At 38.0% G+C, this 21043-nt stretch overlaps 1 protein-coding gene across 1 annotated transcript in view; it reads right to left on the reverse strand.

Annotated features, from left to right (window-relative positions):
• LOC124596203 (misshapen-like kinase 1) overlaps positions 1–21043 on the reverse strand; it is a gene marked incomplete in the record, with an annotated part of 335677 nt that overhangs the window by 131398 nt on the left and 183236 nt on the right. The window contains 4 exon segments of the mRNA XM_047135251.1: positions 7593–8354; positions 10246–10334; positions 11584–11651; positions 16340–16557. Of these exon segments, the coding sequence (XP_046991207.1) occupies positions 7593–8354; positions 10246–10334; positions 11584–11651; positions 16340–16557 (1137 nt within the window).

Consider the following 21043-nt stretch of genomic DNA (forward strand, 5'->3'; position numbering starts at 1 on the left):
AAAGGTACCATCCCGGCATCTGCCTGAAGCGATGTAGGGAAACCACTGAAAACCTAAAGCAGGATGGTCAAACGCCAGATTGAACCAAGGTCCTCCCAAATGCGAGTCTAGTTTGCTATCCACTGCGCCACCTCGCTCAGTAACAGCAGAATAATACGAGTATTATCGAGCAATAATTCTCGCCACTACCCACAGCATCAACAAACCAATATAAGTAAGCAATTGTACTCCACAACAGTAGAGACTTTTCTATGATATTATTATTATGCTCCATATTTTATTGTCACCATAAATGTTCCACAATATTTTAAAAGATCTTTAAGGCATTACTGAATAGTTTGAATGCCAAGAACCTCTGATCCAATGTAGCTATAAAAATTTTTGTTTTGATTTCATTTTTCTGTTGCATCTTGTATGTAGGGAAGACAGGATTAATTCGCACAAGGGATGACCTGGCACACAGATTCCATTTCCTCTACAACCATGGAGCTAAAGTGCTGTCATCGTGCTAGTGATGAGTGTATGTAGATGTGCACCATCTACCCTATGTCAGTATGCTTGGAAATGTCACAAAGGGAGGACCTCAGTTTGATTCTTTTTCTGATTGGTGTGTAAATTTTTTATCATAAATTCATCTCTTCTGATGGACAAGTAGGTTGAGGCCAGTCTTTAGTTTCTGTTGTATGGGATTGTATGCTATCATTTTGTTTTTCATACCCCTTTGGGGCTAGTTGGCGTAGTTTGGTATCGGGTCAGCTGGCGTATCTCTACCAACAGTTCACATCAAAGGAGACCAACCAAAAATGCCACACAATTGCAAGGGCACCCTGATCACCTGGAATACCATGTAAATGACTGTTTTGGTGAAGTACCGAGCCAATCAATATCCTGGGAGGAATGTAAATGAGATGGAAAAGAGATTCATGTGTCCACCATGGTCAAAAAGCTGAAAAACTGGAGATGGCCAGATGAGATTATTTCATATTCACCATTGACTGTAATGTTAATCAGAGAATGATTCAGTCTGGTATGGCCGAAGTAAAATTGTGTGGAAACTGAACTCACCTGTTCACATAAAGGAGCAACCAACTTCTCAAACAGTGAACTTATTCTATTTGAATAATTGCAGATAGCAATAACAACAACAACTTATTTTTCTTGAAAATTCATAATTTGTAAATATACTAAGTTAATGTATTATTGTTTATAAATTTAAGTGGAATTCATTTTTGTTCCAGTGTTATTTCTTAAAAGAGAAATTTATCACTTGAATTTACTGTTCCAAAAAGAAGTACTCCAGCTTTTGATAAAAGAAACGTTTTTTCTTGAAATGTTGTGCTGTTATGCCTAATTTTTCTATTCATACAACCTAAGGGTATACCAACTAACCCCGCACAGGAGGTTAGTTGGGATAGGTGCAAGCTTTTATGAAAAGTGTTTTCCGCATTACCTAAACACATATTTAATTACTGGATCCTACATAGTTTTGAAGCCAAAATATTAAGCTATTTGAAGCATTCACCACATTTTCTCCAAATACTGCACAAAAAAAGAAAAAAAAAAAGTCTATGCCAACTAGCCCTGTCAACCCCCCCCCCCCCCCCCCAACAATTAACAATATGGAAACTGGCACGTCTTTGTATTCCAAATTCCATTTTGCCTTGATCTTGTGATAAAGTCATAATCGAGATATTAACTTACATCTCATACCAAAATAAAGCATTTTGATAACAGTGACATTACCATTAAATTCCCACATGCTAGGATAAATTAAAGAGAATTATTTATAACACAGAATTTCTGATGTGTTAATGACATAATAACGTGTCAAGCAGAGTGCAGCTGCCCATCAACATAGATTTATTTTTTAATGATTATCTTAGCTTAATGCCATTACACAAGTTTATCTCCCTGAATGTTACAGTTCAAGAATGAATCACGAAGATAGTCTTTACTCATTTTTAAAGTTGATCTTGAAACAAAAAGCTCAAAATGCTAAATGTGATATGGAAGTCAAAACTCCAAGGAGCTAGTTTACAAATCTAAGCTGTTTTAAAACCTCAGATGATTGTTCCACGCAAGTTCTATAAATACAATGATGTCTTTCACTTCCACACTAACAATAGTTTATATGGAGGCCTTTGGCTTTTGAAGTTTCATCAATTAAGTGATAAGCACAACTATTCTGTGTCGAGTACCATTTTTGGAAAGGTGGATATACAGTACTGAGTTTTGATGACAGTGTTAGAGATTTCTCTCTCTCTCTCTCTCTCTCTCTCTCTCTCTCTCTCTCTCTCTCTCACACACACACACACACACACACACACACACACACATTATATATACGGAAGGGGAAGGAAATTGGCTGTGTCCTTTTACAAGGGATCTTCCCAATATTTGCTTCAAACAACACAAGGGAGGGAGGGAGGGAAATGTGAATTGAAAACCCGCTCCTCCCAAATGTGAGTGCCACCTCAGTTGGTGGGTAACACTGAAGTTCCACTTGACAACTCATTTTATTAAATTTCCACTTGACAACTGATCATGGCCATGAAAATCTGTACCAGGACTGGAGAACTAGTAAGAGCTAGCTAGTGATGTGCTAAGCAGCATAGGAATGTAATATGCCACCCCACAAAGTACAGAGTAGATTAAATAGTTTGAGATAATGGAAGAACTGGAAAGAATTTCAGGTAGTTGTTTGCAGCTTGTTTACATCTAAGAAGCATACATTTTACTAGTTTCTCATCAACTCTCTACTTCCAGATGCATTAAAATATTGAAATAAGACGAACCCTTATTTTAAAACAATTGCCAATTTCTCCACATCATGATAGGACTCATTTCACTTATCATTTAAAGAAGTGTCCTTTCCTGCACAACAACAAAGTGAGGTTTTTCAGATAATTAAATTTACAGCAATAAATGCATGTCCTCATAGGCAGGTGAAGATGAAAGAATGTACTTCAAAACCTGTAGTGGCTAATTTCAGTAAATTCAAACTGCAATCTTTCCTTTTTCTCAAAAACCTGTTTATGCAGCAACATTTTCTGCTGTGGTACCAAAACAAATAAAAATATGACTTTGGAATGATATAGCAAATGTCAAGGCCACTGGGGCTTAAAACACATTCAAAATGCTCCATGACCAGATGAAAATGGTAAGGATTCCAAGCTCAATCTGGCAGCTTGTCCAATCCACATAATAAAAAATGGTGATTCACCTTCTATTGACTCCTGATTAAAAATGAAAACTGTAGATTAACAGTTCGTTGTATGCTTGTCTTGTGACAGTATAGTACAGAAGATAACTGAGAGAAATATGCAAAGATATGAACAGAAATGACACTTTTATCAAAGACAATAATTTCCCTTAAGATACTGCGATTCACGGTGGTCCCCTGGATACTACGAAAAGCAGGACATGGCTCTTAATATGGTGTGTGATCACCATGGATGGCAACACATGCAGGAGACAAGGTTGGTAAGGAGTTCTTGTGGTCAGCATTCCATTCCTCTATCTACAAGGTTGACGAATGGTGGATGATCATTGGTGTATGCATACACGCAGCAAAATGTCTCCCCCATGTAACCCACATATGCTTGATGCAATTTAGGTATTTAAGTCTGGGGAAGGGGAAGGCCAGTCCATTTGTTGAATATCCTCTTGTTCCAAGAACCCCTCTGCCTGCACTGCTCGATGCGGTTGCATATTGCCTTCCCCACATGGGAAGTAAGGGCACAACATGTTTTGATCTCTAGCCAGAAACACTGTTGTATCTAACAATTTTGGTGATCCGGGTATTATGGTGTGGGAATGCATAATGTTGCTTGGGCATATCTTCCAACACAGTAGACTCAGTGCTCAACACTGGTGTGGGAAGGCATAATGTTGCTTGGGCATACTGACCTTCAAATCTTTCAACATAGTACACTCACTGCTCAACATTATTGTGATACTGTACTCCTTCCCCCTATGCATCCTTTCAGGCTGCATTCAGCCATGACTTAATTTTTGTGGATGACAATGTGCAAACGCCTCAGACAGCAAACGTAGAGAAGCTCTTGGAATGAGAGAGTATTCAGCAAATGGACTAGCCTGTTCCTCCCCCTGACTTAAATCCCACAAAGCAAATCTGGGATGTGTTAGAGACACATATTGCATCGTGTTCACATGCATCGACGACACTTTAGCAGTTGCCAACTGTGCTAGTGAAGGAATGGAAAGCTCTGCCTCAATACCTCCCAACCAACCTTATGGCCAGCATGGGAGCACATTGTACAGCATTGCCGGCAGTGGTGATTGCACATTCTATTAGGAACCATGCCCTGCCTTTTGTAATGTCCAGGAGAGCACCACAAATTCAGGCGACTTCAGGGTAATTATTGTCTTTAAATAAAGAAGCGTCACTTCTCTTTGTCTCCTTGCATATGTTTCTGTACCAAACTGTAGCAGTTCTTTCTACAAACAGACCACATTCCAACAAACAACCTTACTTGGAAGTGACACATCATGTGAAAGATACTTTTGTCAATAAGTTTTGCACACCAGTGTATTCGTATGGAATGAAGCCCAGTATGGAAGTGAAATGTGAACTATAAACAGCACAGAAAAGAAGATAATAGAAGTTTCTGAAATGAGGTGATAAAGGAGGATGCTGAAGAATAGACGGAAAGATCAAAAACCTAATCAAGAGGTACCGAATCAAATCCTAAAGAAAATAAATTTATGACACAGCATGAGTAAAACAAGAAATGTGTTAACACGACACATCCTGAGGCATCAAGGATAGTTAATTTGATAATGGTGGAAAGTGTGGAAAAAAACTGTAGATGGGGCGAAGGACTGACTACAATAAACGGATTCAAGTAAATGGAAGTTGCAATAGTTAGGGAGATACACTATGTGATCAAAAGTATCCGGAAACCCCCAAAAACATAAATTTTTCATATTAGGTGCATTGTGCTACCACCTACTGCCAGGTACTCCATATCAGCTACCTCAGTAGTAATTAGAAATTATGAGAGAGCAGAATGCAATGCACCCCTTGTTTTGCATCGCACTATCACAGCACAAGGCTACATTGATGTTTTAAGCACCTTCTTGCTTCTCACTGTTGAAGAGCAATTTGGGGATGGCGAGTGCATCTTTCAACATGATCGAGCACCTGTCCATAATGCATGGCCTGTGGCAGAATAGTTACATGACAATAACATCCAGGACTCGGCGACCAACATTGATAGCTCTCCTCAGTGCAGCACACTGTGAAGAACAGATTGTCACTCCCCAAGAAACCTTCCAGCACCTGATTGAATGTATGCCTGCAAGAGTGAAAGCTGTCTTCAAGGCTAAGGGAGTGGGCCAACATCATACTGAATTCCAGCATTACTGATGGAGGGCACCACGAACTTGTAAGCAATTTTCAGGCAGGTGCCCAGATACTTTTGATCACATAGTGCACTAAGGGACTCATAGAGAAGAGACTAGTGTGGAGAGCAGAAACAAACCTGTTTTCAGACAGAGGACGATGAGGACAACGATGACAACAAGAACGCTAACTCTTAATTTTGTGAGTTGTAAATGATGTCAACTAAGACTGCAACTATGTCAATTTTTATTTTTTACCATCTGCTATAAAAAAGCTCTGTGAAGTATCTACATTTGTCCACAAAGAAGGGAGGCACAGTGTCTTGCAAGAATGGATAGATGACTGCAGTAAAATTATACAGAACAACACATATATTAAGAACATATTCAGCATGATGAGGTTTCCACAATATTGGATAATACGAATTCATTCCTGACATTCACTGTGCTACACACAGTAAATATGTCAATAAATAGCTAGTGAGGCGATTTCATTATCTGAAAAAAGAATAAGTAAACTCTCTGAGAAAGAAGTCAGTATAAAATGAGATATACATTGGACTATTATACTGATTTACTGAATGCAGTCTACAAAAACTTCAAAGAATTTGCAAAGTACACAAGCACTCACAAGTCATCCACAGTATGGTATTAATACTGACTGACTTTCTGTATACCTTAAAAGTGAAAAGCTTCAACTGTGCTATATAGGAGAAGCAACTGCCATGCCTTTATACTCCCACTTTTTTCTTAAAACAAATTTAAATGAGCTCTTATTACATCGATGTTTGAGAACTAAACTAAAGACTTTACGTGGCCTGTAGTTTTAAGTTTCTTCAGTGTGTATTATAATCATCAGTTTGGCCATTTTGATCACTTTCACTCTTATTTTATTCAAAAGGTTAATAGTTTACAGGTTACATTATCACTTTAGAATAAAACATAACATGACTAGGAAATCTTTGATTTCTCTCTTAAGTTTCCCTTTTTGTCTCTTTTAAACCTAGTATTTCTTCCTTAATGGTCAATTTCCTGCATTCCATACTTTTTTTTTTTTTTGCCACTTTCTGTCTATCCTGTTTTATACCCATCAAGGCGACATAACAAAAACAATATTAATAGTCACGTCAAAGAAGAAATTAATCTGTGCCAAAACACAGTGCTTTTACTACACAAAATTTCTACATTTCAAAATCTGTATAAACCTTTCCTGCAAAATGTACCTGACTAGCTGCCATATTTTCATCAGTTTCTTCATAAGTTTTAGTAGCATATTACAGGAAGAGGGGGTGAGAGTGAGATAGATAGATAGATAGATAGAGAGAGAGAGAGAGAGAGTTGGCTCACAAATGGCTGATCAGATTATACCAGTCCATGTCAGAAAATTGTTATACATTACACAAAATCTATACCCAGAACACAAAAACTACACAGATAATGTGAAGGGGATACTTTGCCTGTCCTAGCTGTGAGAGAGTAGTTAGTGAAGTAAAGTGATTAGCATATTTTTAAGCTTTTCAGCATTTTATTACTGCACTCCGTGTTACGAAAGCTCTGAGCTGACATGTTAGAGAATGTTAAGAATTAGATTCCACAGCCATTGATGCATAAGAATAAGGAGATTTAGTATTCACAAAAGGTTAATACATCCAAACCACTCAATGCAGACAGCATGGAACCACTGGCAAACACACTTGTTCCACAAATAATTACAAACCATGACATAATATTTATAGCAAAGGTACTTTGATAACCACACACAGTATGCCATATATACCTTCCAGATAATTCCTGAATGATACGGTACTGTATTACAAGCACAATAAAGAGGGGAATAATGAAAATTTTGACAATTTTTTTTAGTTATGTAGTTAGTGAGAAATCACAAAATGATATTTCTTACTCTTTACAAAAAGTAATTGACAAATAAATACAATTATTTAAAAAAAAAATATTCTGCAGAATATTCAGTTAAATCTGACCAACTGCAACAGCTTACTTCAACAATAACAGGGACCATATGTGACTATATAATAATATGTCATAAAATTCGATCTTTATTGTGTAAACATACTACTACCGTAACACTGCATCAGTTCAAATAACCAAGTGAATGCCAGTAGTTTTATGCTCAATGTACAACTGAATGATACCAAAAACAACACACAAGGTGCAATGATACAGAAAGGACACCCTAAGAAGAAAATTCGTTCCCTGAAACTAACCTGTCGGAGGCTGTACTCTCCGATCTCGAGCGTGGCAATGCTGCTTGTGCTGCTATCTACAGCTTGACTGCTCCGTCTCCGCATGCCATCTGCATCACGAGAGAATCTCTGCTCCCCATCTAAGCAGCGAGGCTCTAGCCCGTGCCGCAGATCCTGTCTGTTTCTCAGCAGCACAATGTCCCCCTCAGTCTTCTCTCTCCGTGGTCTCACAGGAAATTCTGGACTTGCTTTGCTATGATTAAAATCTGTCAGAACAGGTTCACCATTTCTATTATTTGAACTGTTCCCCTTCTTCCCAAGCCCACCAAGGAGGTTCAAGCCAGCAACTGATGATCCTGGAATGTCAGAGCCCCTCCGTCCATTACCAGAAAATGAAATTCCAGAGCCGTGATTTTTTGATTCCATTAAAATGGCAGAATGGCGACTAGAAGCCGGGAAAAAATCAGAATTTTCACGTCGAAATCCAAATGGCACTGAAATGCGGGAATCTGATTCGTTTCTGCGATGCTGAGGAGCATTTTTTTGCTCATTCACAGAAAATTTTCCACTGACATCATTCTGGCTGCTAACATCACAACTGTCTTTATCTTTGGTTTTGTTATTGTTTTCTGTCTTATCTTCCCCCTTTAATTTGTCTAAGCGTTCACTAAAACCATGGAAATATCTACCAAAATCCAAGTCCCATTCTTTCAGCAGTTTTTGCTCATCAATTTCTGATCGTCGGCTTTGTTTGTGCTGTTGTGCTTTGGCTGCTGCTTCTCTCTTCACATACACAGCAAAGGAAAAACAATTACAACAACATAACAACAAGAATAAAATGATTAATGAACAAAAATCAAATAATTAAAAAAAATGGTTGTGTGCAGTCATCCAAGTTATCTGTAAATCCACCCAAATGTGAAGGCCTGTACTAATAACGTTACACAGGGAAACTAAGAAAGTAATTTGATTAACCATACCCCAACAATAGGAAGGACTTTGCTTAAACAAGGCCCAACAATCAGTAGGACTTACTGAAGAAAAAGAGATGATTACCCACAAATGTACTTAACATGATAACAACATTTTTCTGTTATCCTAATTATGTTTAATATGATTCAGAACTTATGTTTCCATAATAACCAACATATGGAAACCTCTTTTTGACATGACATTTATTTTTCTGAAACACAATATACAATAGGTAAATAGCAAGTAAAGTAACTAGTGGAACAATAACAAACAGACTGCAATAGACCACTGAGAGTTTTCCTCAAAATTTTTATTTCATATTTATGAGCAGTGAAAGAACACTAGCTAAGAAATGGGAGGCTTGGACTATTCTAACATAAAATACTGGGACCACGTTTAAGGCTACGATTGCTGTTGACAAGTCTGCAAGAGTACCTTTTCTTATGAGAATTCTGGTGCATGTAGCACTTAGGAGGTATCAGATTTCAAATTAAAGTTCCACTACACAGTTGTTCATATACAATGAGTGTCCCCTCTTTCCAGGTGTAAACTTTTTGGTTAGCTACAATATCTGAAATGGAGAGGCATTTCTACTTACATGATGTCAGTTTTTGCACACAATTCATCCAATGCTACAAACTTAAAATTTCAGTTTTCTTCGTTTGTTTATTGTGCTCAAACTATAAATGTGTGCGTAAGTTTATTGCCATCATATGCTAAACCTGTCAAAGCATATATACAACTGGCACTGACTGGCAAATGGGCATATGAAACATACATTTCAAATGAAGAACTGATTTTAACACACTGCTACGTTAGCATACCTAAGCAAATAGCAGCATCTCTTTTGTCATTTTAATGATAATTATGTCTCATAACATAGTGTCTGATACCATTTGTTCTCTAACATATTATGACAGAGGTACAAGATTTTACATAGTGAATAAAAGAAAGTCTCTATTCACTGATGTGCTTGTAGTAAATGTCGTTCCTCTGCATCCTCAAATTTAAATATAAGATTTGTTTAATGATATTTGCCAACATAAGATACTGTGAGCACCGGCACAAATTACATGCTATATATGCAACATTTAGCTACACAAAATGCACAAAACAGAACATTGATCAGCTGTGAAACTGTTTTGTTTAGCATTGAACCACAATCACAGTAATGGGTTATGTCACACTACTATATTGCACAACTGTGCAGAATTTATTCAAGTCGCAAATAACAAACGAAAAGTTAAAATAATACAGACACAAAAGTTCTTGCTAGGAAACAGCAATTTTAGATAAGAGATAATTAAGGTACCAGGTAATGGCAAGGCTAAATACCCACTTTAACACCAATTACAAAATAAGCACACATTTCCATGAAAGAAAAGCTTTCTTTTACACCCAAATTATGTAGGATGGAGCACCCTACACAGACGCATAACTTCGAAAAATGTAGACTATCTTTTAACGAATATCTGTGGAATGGAAGTGCTAACAATCAGCTCACATATTAAATGAAAACACTTAACAAGAATTCCATATAGAGCACAAAGCTATGTACATCAAGTCACCAATCAAAAGCTTGACACATATTGTGCAACAGATCACAAAAACATACAGGAATGCAGTGCATCTAACTATAACTAATCAAGCACAGAGACTGACATTTAAAATTGTAATAATCATGTTGTAACTGGGAGCTTACCCTTTTCATGACAAGAGTCCTATCAGAGCCTTCTTCTTCATCTGGCGTGGGTGGCAGAGGTCTGTTTGGAGCACCACTGGAAGAAGCACCTGAAAGAATTATTACTTGATATTTCCCATAAATTAATTTAATTTCATCAGAACATTATTCAGTACTATTAAACCCCTCTTTTATACTTTTCGGAGGAATTTAATGGTTCATAATTTTTAACAAAAAAAAAAAAAAAAAAAATAAAATTTGTTTCAATTTCTTCCACTGAATGTTTTTTTCCATTAGGTTTCAAGTTCATAAATACAAAAAAATCAAAAATTTAGCAAAGTTTGAAAGTGATTACAAGAGCTGGGTATATGTTACATGCACATATATGACATCAAACTGTAGACAATAAGTGTATCTAACGTCGAATCATACAACTTGCTACCCTGTGGATGTACAATGACTACGAAAAATTTGCAACAATACAGGATAGCATCTGACAACAGCTGATGCTGATTACATAACAAGGCGTAAAAAACCACAGAATTACAACCGACAAATATCATAATGAAATTAAATGTATATAGGCAGATGGTGGCATAATGAAATATAATTCTGTAGGACACAATATACAGTGAAATGTAAAATTAAATTATAGCTGTGCTGTCAGGTCTCATCCTGACCACTGACACCGGAAAACACAATGTATTTTGAAAGAAGTGCCAAAAGTATGTGACAATTATGATTGTAGCTTTGCTATTAGTTCACAATCTAACCACCACTTCAAAAATCACCACTACATATTCCCAAAAATCTGTACACCATACATCACTTGATAACATTTACCTGCACAATAAGTGTTTCACACTACTTTAAAACCAGTGTCTTGTCTACATCATATTTTTTATCTTCACTATCGGTGGTTTGTTAAGTAAATGGTGTGAAATTAAGAATTATAATGTAAAAAAGAGTGGAAATTAACATCCTTAACATAGAAAATGTCCAACAGTGGGAAAACATTAATACTGGGAGCATAAAAGTGTGATATATGTTATCCAGAAAAGTGGAGTTGTACTGGGTAAAAATTCTGAAAAACACAAAATATTTAGGTTACTCTTCTTCTGTGATATTGTTGTAATTCATAAATGACTTTGGCCTATGATCTGCACTACCCATTGTTTAACCCCAACTAATCCAGTTTTGTTCTAACTTGCAACCCTCTCTTTCTTCCCTCAATAGTACATCTAAGATGCAACTGTGACATTAGCAACCTGTAAACTTTCTTCTTCGCTAAAGTTTTGCTTGAATTAATATAATTGGCACAAGAGACAAAACTGTAATGAAAACAGAAAAATATTTTACCTTCATGTATGACCATTGTCTGAGGCTGGTGCCCTGGATCCAATGGCCTGTAGGGGGAGAGTTCAGGCCTACACAGAATGAAAGTTGGTAATAGAGAGACAGATTAAAATTAGTGCAATCAGTGTACAAAATTAACAGTACAAACAATAACTTACTATGGTTTCTGTTTAATATAATACAAGCAATTGCATTGGAAGGAGATGGGATTGACAAAAATATATTATGGAAATAGTAAAAGCACTACAAATAGAAGGTGCACAACTTCTTGGTTCACTGAAGACGATACGGCAAATAATAAGTATTGCATCCCTATGAAAATCTATTTACAAGAACTTTAATTCATCTATTTCTCTACAAACCTCCCTTGCTTTGCCTGCCATACTATTCATATTGTTTTATGTTTTATCACCTTCGCCCCCCTCCCGAAGCTAGTTCTGCAAGGTATTACCTGTTTGGAATTTATATATAATTTAGTTTATAACCTGAGTAATATTGCACTGTAACCAACAAAAAAAAATCTTAGAATGAAACCTTGAGTGTGAGATCGCTAGTCCAATCTTTAGTAAGGTGCATTTGAAAGTGCAGGGTTAACAATTACAACAGGAAAAATATTAGCTGCTAATGACACACCACAGCATCAAGAGGTCAACAGAAGATATGTGGTCGGGAGGTGCAAAGATCAATCTTCTATGGAACATATGTAGTACACGTCACAAAATGGTCATCACCGACATTCTAGAAATATTTAAAAGAAACCATTATCTTCCATCATCGACACCGACTGAAAAATGGCATGCCACAATGATCGCAAAGGTCCGCACCATCAAGATCGAAGATGAACTCCATGGGAGTTACAAACCGTGTAGAATGTTCAGCTCGGCATCCACTCTTAAGGAATGCATATGGAATTATATTGGTGTAATGGGATGAGAGAACTTGTGCAAGGTGATAGCATGCAACCAAATGTGAAACACAGAGCTTATCGTGAAGCTGGCCATCCTTTAAGGCGTGACTGCAAACAGTGCGATAGGTTTTACATGCACGGAGAAAACAAACATCCAGAGACTGAATTTGTCCAATGGTTCCACATGGTATGAACTGCAATGTCACCCTTTTCAGGAAGGATAATTTGCTCTACAGGAGTACCATTTTTTTACGCAGGCCAGGAATCAAGCAAAAGCAAGTTATTCTGACCAGTTACTGGTCAAAAGCGGTGCTCATAATTTAGTCATAGTTCTCTTATGCCCATTTTCCCACTCCTGCTTGCTGTGATGTAAACGTTCCGTACTGCCCTTGCAAGATCACGAACATGAGAAAAAATCATAGGGGGCAGAGCAACTCCAACTTCCTGCAGCACAATAAATAACTTTCCAGCCAATTTACCATTCAAATTCAAGGTCGCCATAATCGTATACAAATGCATTAACGCATTGATGTTAGTTGATCTTATTCTTGGTACCTTTAATTTTCAGGGTTCTTTCAAATGCGCCTCCTCTCCAAATCTCGACTGGTCGGAGTTGAAAACAAATTCCTTATCAAATGATGAAGTAAGTTTGTTTATCTCATCTACAAATTTTTGAACTGATTCCATAGTCTTCTGTGCATCATCAAGTTGACACTTTGTTTGAAATTTCGTTATCTTACTTCTTCCACTGCTGCAGCTTTGTTTAAAATTATGCAACCATCCACCTCTTCCCTCGAAACCACTGTAATCTATATTGTGCACCATTTGATATGCATAATGTATTAGGTCTCTACAATGGGCATCCTGTAGACTGTATAGAGCATCTTTGAAATGTGGGAACACCAGTGCACCTGTCCTTCCTTGAATATCTGTAGCTTTTCTTAGGCACTATACAATCATACTTCTGCATAATTATATGAAATCTGATCATAACTGTATTTGTACTGTGCTGTGGATGATCTTTCATGTGTTAATTATGTTTAGTACCCACTCCTTGGACAACGATTGTCTTTTACTATGTTTTACTGGTTACGGGATTTGTGGTTCTCGGTCCAACAAGGATAATGAATTACATGGCTTGACAACTGTTTCCGATCACTTTCACTTGTTAAGCACATATCGTCATCACTGTACTCCCCATGTACAATTATCCGCACAGTCAAGCATAGGACACCACATTTTCCAGTGACTCATCTTGCAGGAACACTAGTATTTCATCTGTTACTTCTTTCTTGGATTCCTTTCTGACGTAATGTCAACTTCAGCAACTGTTGTTGTGGATATAATGCAATGTTTGCTTTGTTTATTATTTCCACTGCCCTGCTCTGTATCAACACTACTAGCACTGTAGTACTGTTGAGAGTTACTTGTCAACTAAGCAGTTCAACTATGCTCCTTATCCTCATGCTGTGCTCAACATTGGATGCTTCCAGTCCTGTCCCCTGTCGCCACTAGCAGCCAACACTGTGGTTGCATGGTAGACAACATGTGGGGCACCGAATGCCACATCATTAGCTTTTTGTGACCTGCACTCAAGGGGTTCCCTGTTAGACAAAATCCAAGTTCCAGGAACTATTGGAAGGATGTGAAACACAAGTTACAACATTTGAGGACTGAGATGAGGTACAAACTTGAAAAGAATTACAGCTGATATTTGAGTTTATAATGAAAATTCAAATTTATGTCTTTTAACACTCTTATAGTACTTCAAGTAACATATAATTGCTCAGAGAGAATTATTTAAACATATCTTCCACAATCATTAATGATATAACAGTGAGAATTCTAATGTAAACAAGCTCCGCTGTTATTTATTGCTGACTCGAGCTAACAGCAAATGATTCTAATTAGGGATACAAAGCACATTCTAACTTCTTCCACTATGACTGTACCACTCTCATCTTCCAAATGTACTGCTGGTGTAGAACCAAACAGAACAGGAAAAAATATATAGCAATTGTTTCATGATAGACACAGCTACCAGACAATGCCACATTAAGCAAACTTTAGTGCCTAAACAATGTACCTAAGGCCAACAAAGACATAGGTGGTCTACAATGAGCTTCTTGATTTTGGCATAGTCCATACTACAACAGGTCCCAGTTTCTCAGTTGCTGTTCATTTATTCAAAGAAAATGGTGTCAATTGCAAAGGGCTGAATGTCAATCAGTGCTTTCAGAGTTAAGTATGTCATAATCAAACAAAAGGAGTTCCACTGTGCATTCAGAAGATAGCAGCCAATTTAAAAATAAATAAACAAATAAAAACACCAATGAAATTTCTTGTGAAGTGTAACCCCTTGAAAAGACAAAGATGCACCCAAGAACACAATACACATTCTGCAAGAGCACGGAACACACGGACAACTGCTTTTCCTAAGGGATGATGCATCAGATCAACAAACAACAGTGTGCCACACACTATGTATCACAATCAATACAGACATGTTTAAGTATCTGGTACAATAAACTTAACGTAAGACAGCCACAACATGAAGGCTTTGCTTGACCAACATGATTGTCAGAATGTTGTTCTTTGAGAAATAGGAGGAGGTTGTGTATCCTCCATTTTATGCATAAATGAACACCTGCAGCTTAACATCCGTTCCCGATATAATGAACATAAACCCAAGCAGTCAAAAGACGGACTGAGGGTTTGTCTCCACATTTGCAGTGCATTACAAGCTCTACTTGAAGCTGTAAAATTTCCTTATGGGCAGGACTAACACTATTAAAGTGAGAGTATTTACATTTGCAAGCACACTGTTTGTTGAAGCTTTTACTTATTTTATTTATATTTATTCATCCAAGGATCATCTCACAACTATATTGGATTTGTTGAGGTAATACTATGCACATCAATAGGCCAAAATATACAACACACGGCACACATAACATGCTTTGACAGGGAATAGGACAGGTGGTCAGTTGTGGTCTTGATTAAGGAACCATCCCAAAATTTGCCTTAGTGATCTAGGAAAAGCATAGAAAACCCAAATCTGGATGGTCGAACAGAGCAGCTCCATCCTCCCACATATGAATTCATTCAGTGTCTTAAAGGCCGCACTGCCTTATTCAGTCATTCTCTATAGTATAAAGTTTCTTGATTTACACATGATTGGTTTCTGGTTACTTACTATTATTTTTCTTCACAGTATGTAAAAAAATTGCTGGTTAGATTATTGCATATCAACAAGTAACTAAGTTCCTTGTCTTTTTCATAAGTCCGCTGTCATACAACTTTCGTGATTCAGTACCTACCTTCATTATCTAATTTGTGAGAATAAAACAAATGAGTTAACTAAACAAACATCCAGACCTAATTTTGCACAGTCTCCAACGTACCAGTTGCATCAAAAATGAATGAAATGTTCATGGAAAATGCCAAGTTGCACCTGCATCCAGTATCTACAAAATGGAGAGCACCAAGCGTTTTTTTACTAGTTACGCAGTGAACTAATGCAACAGGGTTGGGATCCCATCAGTGACAAAGATGACACCAACCACCACCCAATTCGACATTCATCATGGTGATGGTATATATGGATGTATGTAAATGTCTAAACCAACACATTCTCTCTACTTTCTCCCAATTTACGGAAAAAAAATGAAAAATTGTACATCTGTGTAGACTCAATATGTTCAAAACAAAATTGAAGCAAATCACTATGTCTACAATGTGTTAACCCCATGTACAAAATAATGTCTCACATTATGGCACAGTATCAGGTAGGTTTTGACCACAATTTCTATAAATCCTACTCAGCACAGCAGCAATGACAAAACAACGTACAGTGGTTTTGGAGGATCGCTTGCCAGAAGTGTCCCATCATTGCGGACTTTGCCATCATCATCGTCATCAGAATCTGAGTCAGCAGCATCCAAAATTGAAGAAGAAGATTGTGGAAGAGATGATGGTAAAGGTCCTTTCCCATTTTGACGAGATCTTGCTGGTACTTCCTGCTGGCCCATAACTAACTCATTCAGCTGATCCACAATCATGTCCAAATCCTAGAAACCAAAAATAAGAAACTTTCAAGCAGAGCTGCAGCTAAAAAAAAAAAAAAATTTGCATTAATGGTCTAACAACAAAAGACAGTCCAGATCACAATAATTTTTTTTTGTTACTGTAATTAAAAATAGGTAATATATTGCGATCTGCACTGCCTTTTATTATTAAAATGTTAAATCTGACTGCTGTGGTTCCTCAATGACATAAAAATTATTGTATTAATCTTCTATTCCAAGGATTGGTTAATAGCTATAATTTTATCCACTGCTCAATGGAAGCAGATTTAAGAGAGTAATTTGGCCCATCCATATTAATATCTTGTGATCTGATCACATTAAAACTGATCAATTTCCAAAGAACAAGCTTCCACCTTCAGGTGTACACAATACTTTGATTCTTGTGTGTGTGTGTGTGTGTGTGTGTGTGTGTGTGTGTGTGTGTGGGGGGGGGGGGGGGGGGGGGCCTGCACGTGTGTGCGTGTGTGAAGATGGAAAATTGAGTCTCGTAACAAATAAATACCCCACTCATACGGTTATAGTTGGAGGGGACTTCAACAATCCAGAGCTGATAGAGAGCATCATGACTGATACAGGGATTAGTGATCACAAGGTCGTTGTAGCTAGGCTCAATACCGTTTCTTCCAAATCCACCAGAAACAAACGCAAAATAATTTTATTTAAAAAAGCGGATAAAGTGTCACTAGAAGCCTTCCTAAGAGACAATCTCCATTCCTTCCGAACTGACTATGCAAATGTAGACGAGATGTGGCTCAAATTCAAAGATATAGTAGCAACAGCAATTGAGAGATTCATACCTCATAAATTGGTAAGAGATGGAACTGATCCCCCATGGTACACAAAACAGGTCCGAACGCTGTTGCAGAGGCAACGGAAAAAGCATGCGAAGTTCAGAAGAACGCGAAATCCCGAAGATTGGCTAAAATTTACTGACGCGCAAAATTTGGCACGGAATTCAATGCGAGATGCCTTTAATAGGTTCCACAATGAAACATTGTCTCGAAATTTGGTAGAAAATCCGAAGAAATTCTGGTCGTATGTAAAGTACACAAGCGGCAAGACGCAGTCAATACCTTCGCTGCGCAGTGCCGATGGTACTGTTAACCGACGACTGTGCCGCTAAAGCGGAGTTATTGAACGCAGTTTTCCGAAATTCCTTCACCAGGGAAGATGAATGGAATATTCCAGAATTTGAAACACGAACAGCTGCTAGCATGAGTTTCTTAGAAGTAGATACCTTAGGGGTTGCGAAGCAACTGAAATCGCTTGATACGGGCAAGTCTTCAGGTCCAGATTGTATACTGATTAGGTTCCTTTCAGATTACGCTGATACAATAGCTCCCTACTTAGCACTCATATACAACCGCTCGCTCACTGATAGATCTGTACCTACAGGTTGGAAAATTGCGCAGGTCGCACCAGTGTTTAAGAAGGGTAGTAGGAGTAATCCATCGAACTACAGACCTATATCATTGACGTCGGTTTGCAGTAGGGTTTTGGAGCATATACTGTATTCAAACATTATGAATCACCTCGAAGGGAACGATCTATTTATACGTAATCAGCATGGTTTCAGAAAACATCGTTCTTCTGCAACGCAGCTAGCTCTTTATTCGCATGAAGTAATGGCCGTTATCGACAGGGGATCTCAAGATGATTCCGTATTTCTAGATTTCCGGAAAGCTTTTGACACCGTTCCTCACAAGCGACTTCTAATCAAGCTGCGGGCCTATGGGGTATCGTCTCAGTTGTGCGACTGGATTCGTGATTTCCTGTCAGGAAGGTCGCAGTTCATAGTAATAGATGGCAAATCATCGAGTAAAACTGAATTGATATCAGGTGTTCCCCAGGGAAGCGTCCTGGGACCTCTGCTGTTCCTGATCTATATAAATGACCTGGGTGACAATCTGAGCAGTTCTCTTAGGTTGTTCGCAGACGATGCTGTAATTTACCGTCTAGTAAGGTCATCCGAAGACCAGTATCAGTTGCAAAGCGATTTAGAAAAGATTGCTGTATGGTGTGGCAGGTGGCAGTTGACGCTAAATAACGAAAAGTGTGAGGTGATCCACATGCGTTCCAAAAGAAATCCGTTGGAATTCGATTACTCGATAAATAGTACAATTCTCAAGGCTGTCAATTCAACTAAGTACCTGGGTGTTAAAATTACGAACAACTTCAGTTGGAAAGACCACATAGATAATATTGTGGGGAAGGCGAGCCAAAGGTTGCGTTTCATAGGCAGGACACTTAGAAGATGCAACAAGTCCACCAAAGAGACAGCTTACACTACACTCGTTCATCCTCTGTTAGAATATTGCTGCGTGGTGTGGGATCCTTACCAGGTGGGATTGACGGAGGACATCGAAAGGGTGCAAAAAAGGGCAGCTCGTTTGGTATTATCATGTAGTAGGGGAGAGAGTGTGGCAGATATGATACGCGAATCGGGATGGAAGTCACTAAAGCAAAGACGTTTTTCGTCGCGGTGAGATCTACTTACGAAATTTCAGTCACCAACTTTCTCTCCCGAATGCGAAAATATTTTGTTGAGCCCAACCTACATAGGTAGGAATGATCATTAAAATAAAATAAGAGAAATCAGAGCTCGAACAGAAAGGTTTAGGTGTTCGTTTTTCCCGTGTGCTGTTCGGGAGTGGAATGGTAGGGAGATAGTATGACTGTGGTTCGACGAACCCTCTGCCAAGCACTTAAATGTGAATTGCAGAGTAGTCATGTAGATGTAGATGTAGACCTCAGAAATGAGTTAAGTTTCCGTGTGATAAACAGGGTTAGGATTTTTTGATGAACACATTTTTTTTTTTTAAGGGTAAATTAAACCCCTTTAGAAAGATACCACAGTGCGAAAGTTTTCCTGTAGTTGTGAAAAGAACATGTTTTCATGACCCTTTTTGGGATCTTTATTCCTTTACTGTTTTCCTCTGACCCTGTCCATAATCCCCATTTTTCTTTCTTTTGTTTTACTGTAGCTTCTTGGTAATCACCTTGAGAGCATTTTACGCTGAAGTGCCAAACTGGCATAGGCATGCATATTCAAATACAGAGAGATGTAAAAAGGCAGAATATGGCGCTGCGGTCAGCAATGCCTATATAAGACAACAAGTGTCTGGTGCAGTTGTTAGATCTGTCACTGCTGCTACAATGGCAGGTTTGAATGTGGTGTTATAGTTGACACACAAGCGATAGGACACAGCTCTCCTAGGTAGCGATGAAGTGGGGATTTTCCCATATGACCATTTCACGAGAGTACCATGAATATCAGGAATCCGGTGAAACATCAAATCTCCGTCACATCTAAGGCTTGAAAAGGGTCCTGCAAGAATAGGACCAATGATGACTGAAGATAGTTGTTCAACGTGGCAGAATTGTAACCCTTCCACAAATTGCAGAGTGGCTCTAGGAACATTCTTCTGAGTATCCGCTGGCCACCAAACTCCCCAGAAATGAACATTATTGAGCATATCTGAGATGCCTTGCAATGTGCTGTTCGGAAGAGATCTCCATTCCCTCACATTCTTATGGATTAATGGACAGTCCTACAGGATTCATGGTGTCAATTCCTTCCAGCACTACTTCAGACATTAATCGAGTCCATGCCACGTCATGTTGTGGCACTTCTGCATGCTCACAGAGGCACTACATGATATTAGACAGGCGTACCAGTTTCTTTGGCTCTTCAGTGTATTATTCATATACTATCCCTCTCACTTTACTGCTATAAATAACTTACAACAATGCAAATGACAATGAGTGTACTTCACTGACTGTATTTCACTCTATCCTTCTAATTTCACCAGAATCAGTAGCCTGCTGTTCGGGAATGTTACTTTGTTACTAAACAAGTTTATTACTAGATTTTAGATTTTACCATAGCGAAGGTGTCCAAGTACCTACTTTTTTTTATTCTGGCTCATAAATCCAAACCAAATTCCATAGAAATTGATGGAGCTGTTATGCTATGTACTATTTATGACTGAGGAATTTTGTTAGGAGAAAAACACCAGTGAGATCGCATCAAACAATACATTTCCAGCTACGAGTATTAAAAGAAGGTGACTCTTCAAACAAACAAATTACACCAGCCTCTGTTACAAAATGCATTTGAAGCAAAATTTGAAGGAATTCAACATGTGTGCAGTTCTTACACAAGCAGAAATTCTGCTAAGTAAGTTGAACCATCCAGCCTTCAAGGGATTTATTCAGGAATACACAAATAATACTTTAAGAAAAAACTACATAGAGCCCATTTAGTAAGAAACAATAAAAAGAATCAAGGAGAAAGTGTCTATGACTGATGTGGGAATCATTGTAAATGCAACTACAGACCCAATGGAACAATATGTTTTAACATTTTAGTTTTACCCTTAGCAGGGGAGATAATTAAGCCCATGTTGTGACAAATATACAGCCTATAGAAAGCTAATGCCAGCACAGTAATGCAATCTATCATAGA

Source organism: Schistocerca americana, chromosome 2, assembly GCF_021461395.2.
Source record: "Schistocerca americana isolate TAMUIC-IGC-003095 chromosome 2, iqSchAmer2.1, whole genome shotgun sequence".
Classification (NCBI taxonomy): Eukaryota; Metazoa; Arthropoda; class Insecta; order Orthoptera; family Acrididae; genus Schistocerca; species Schistocerca americana.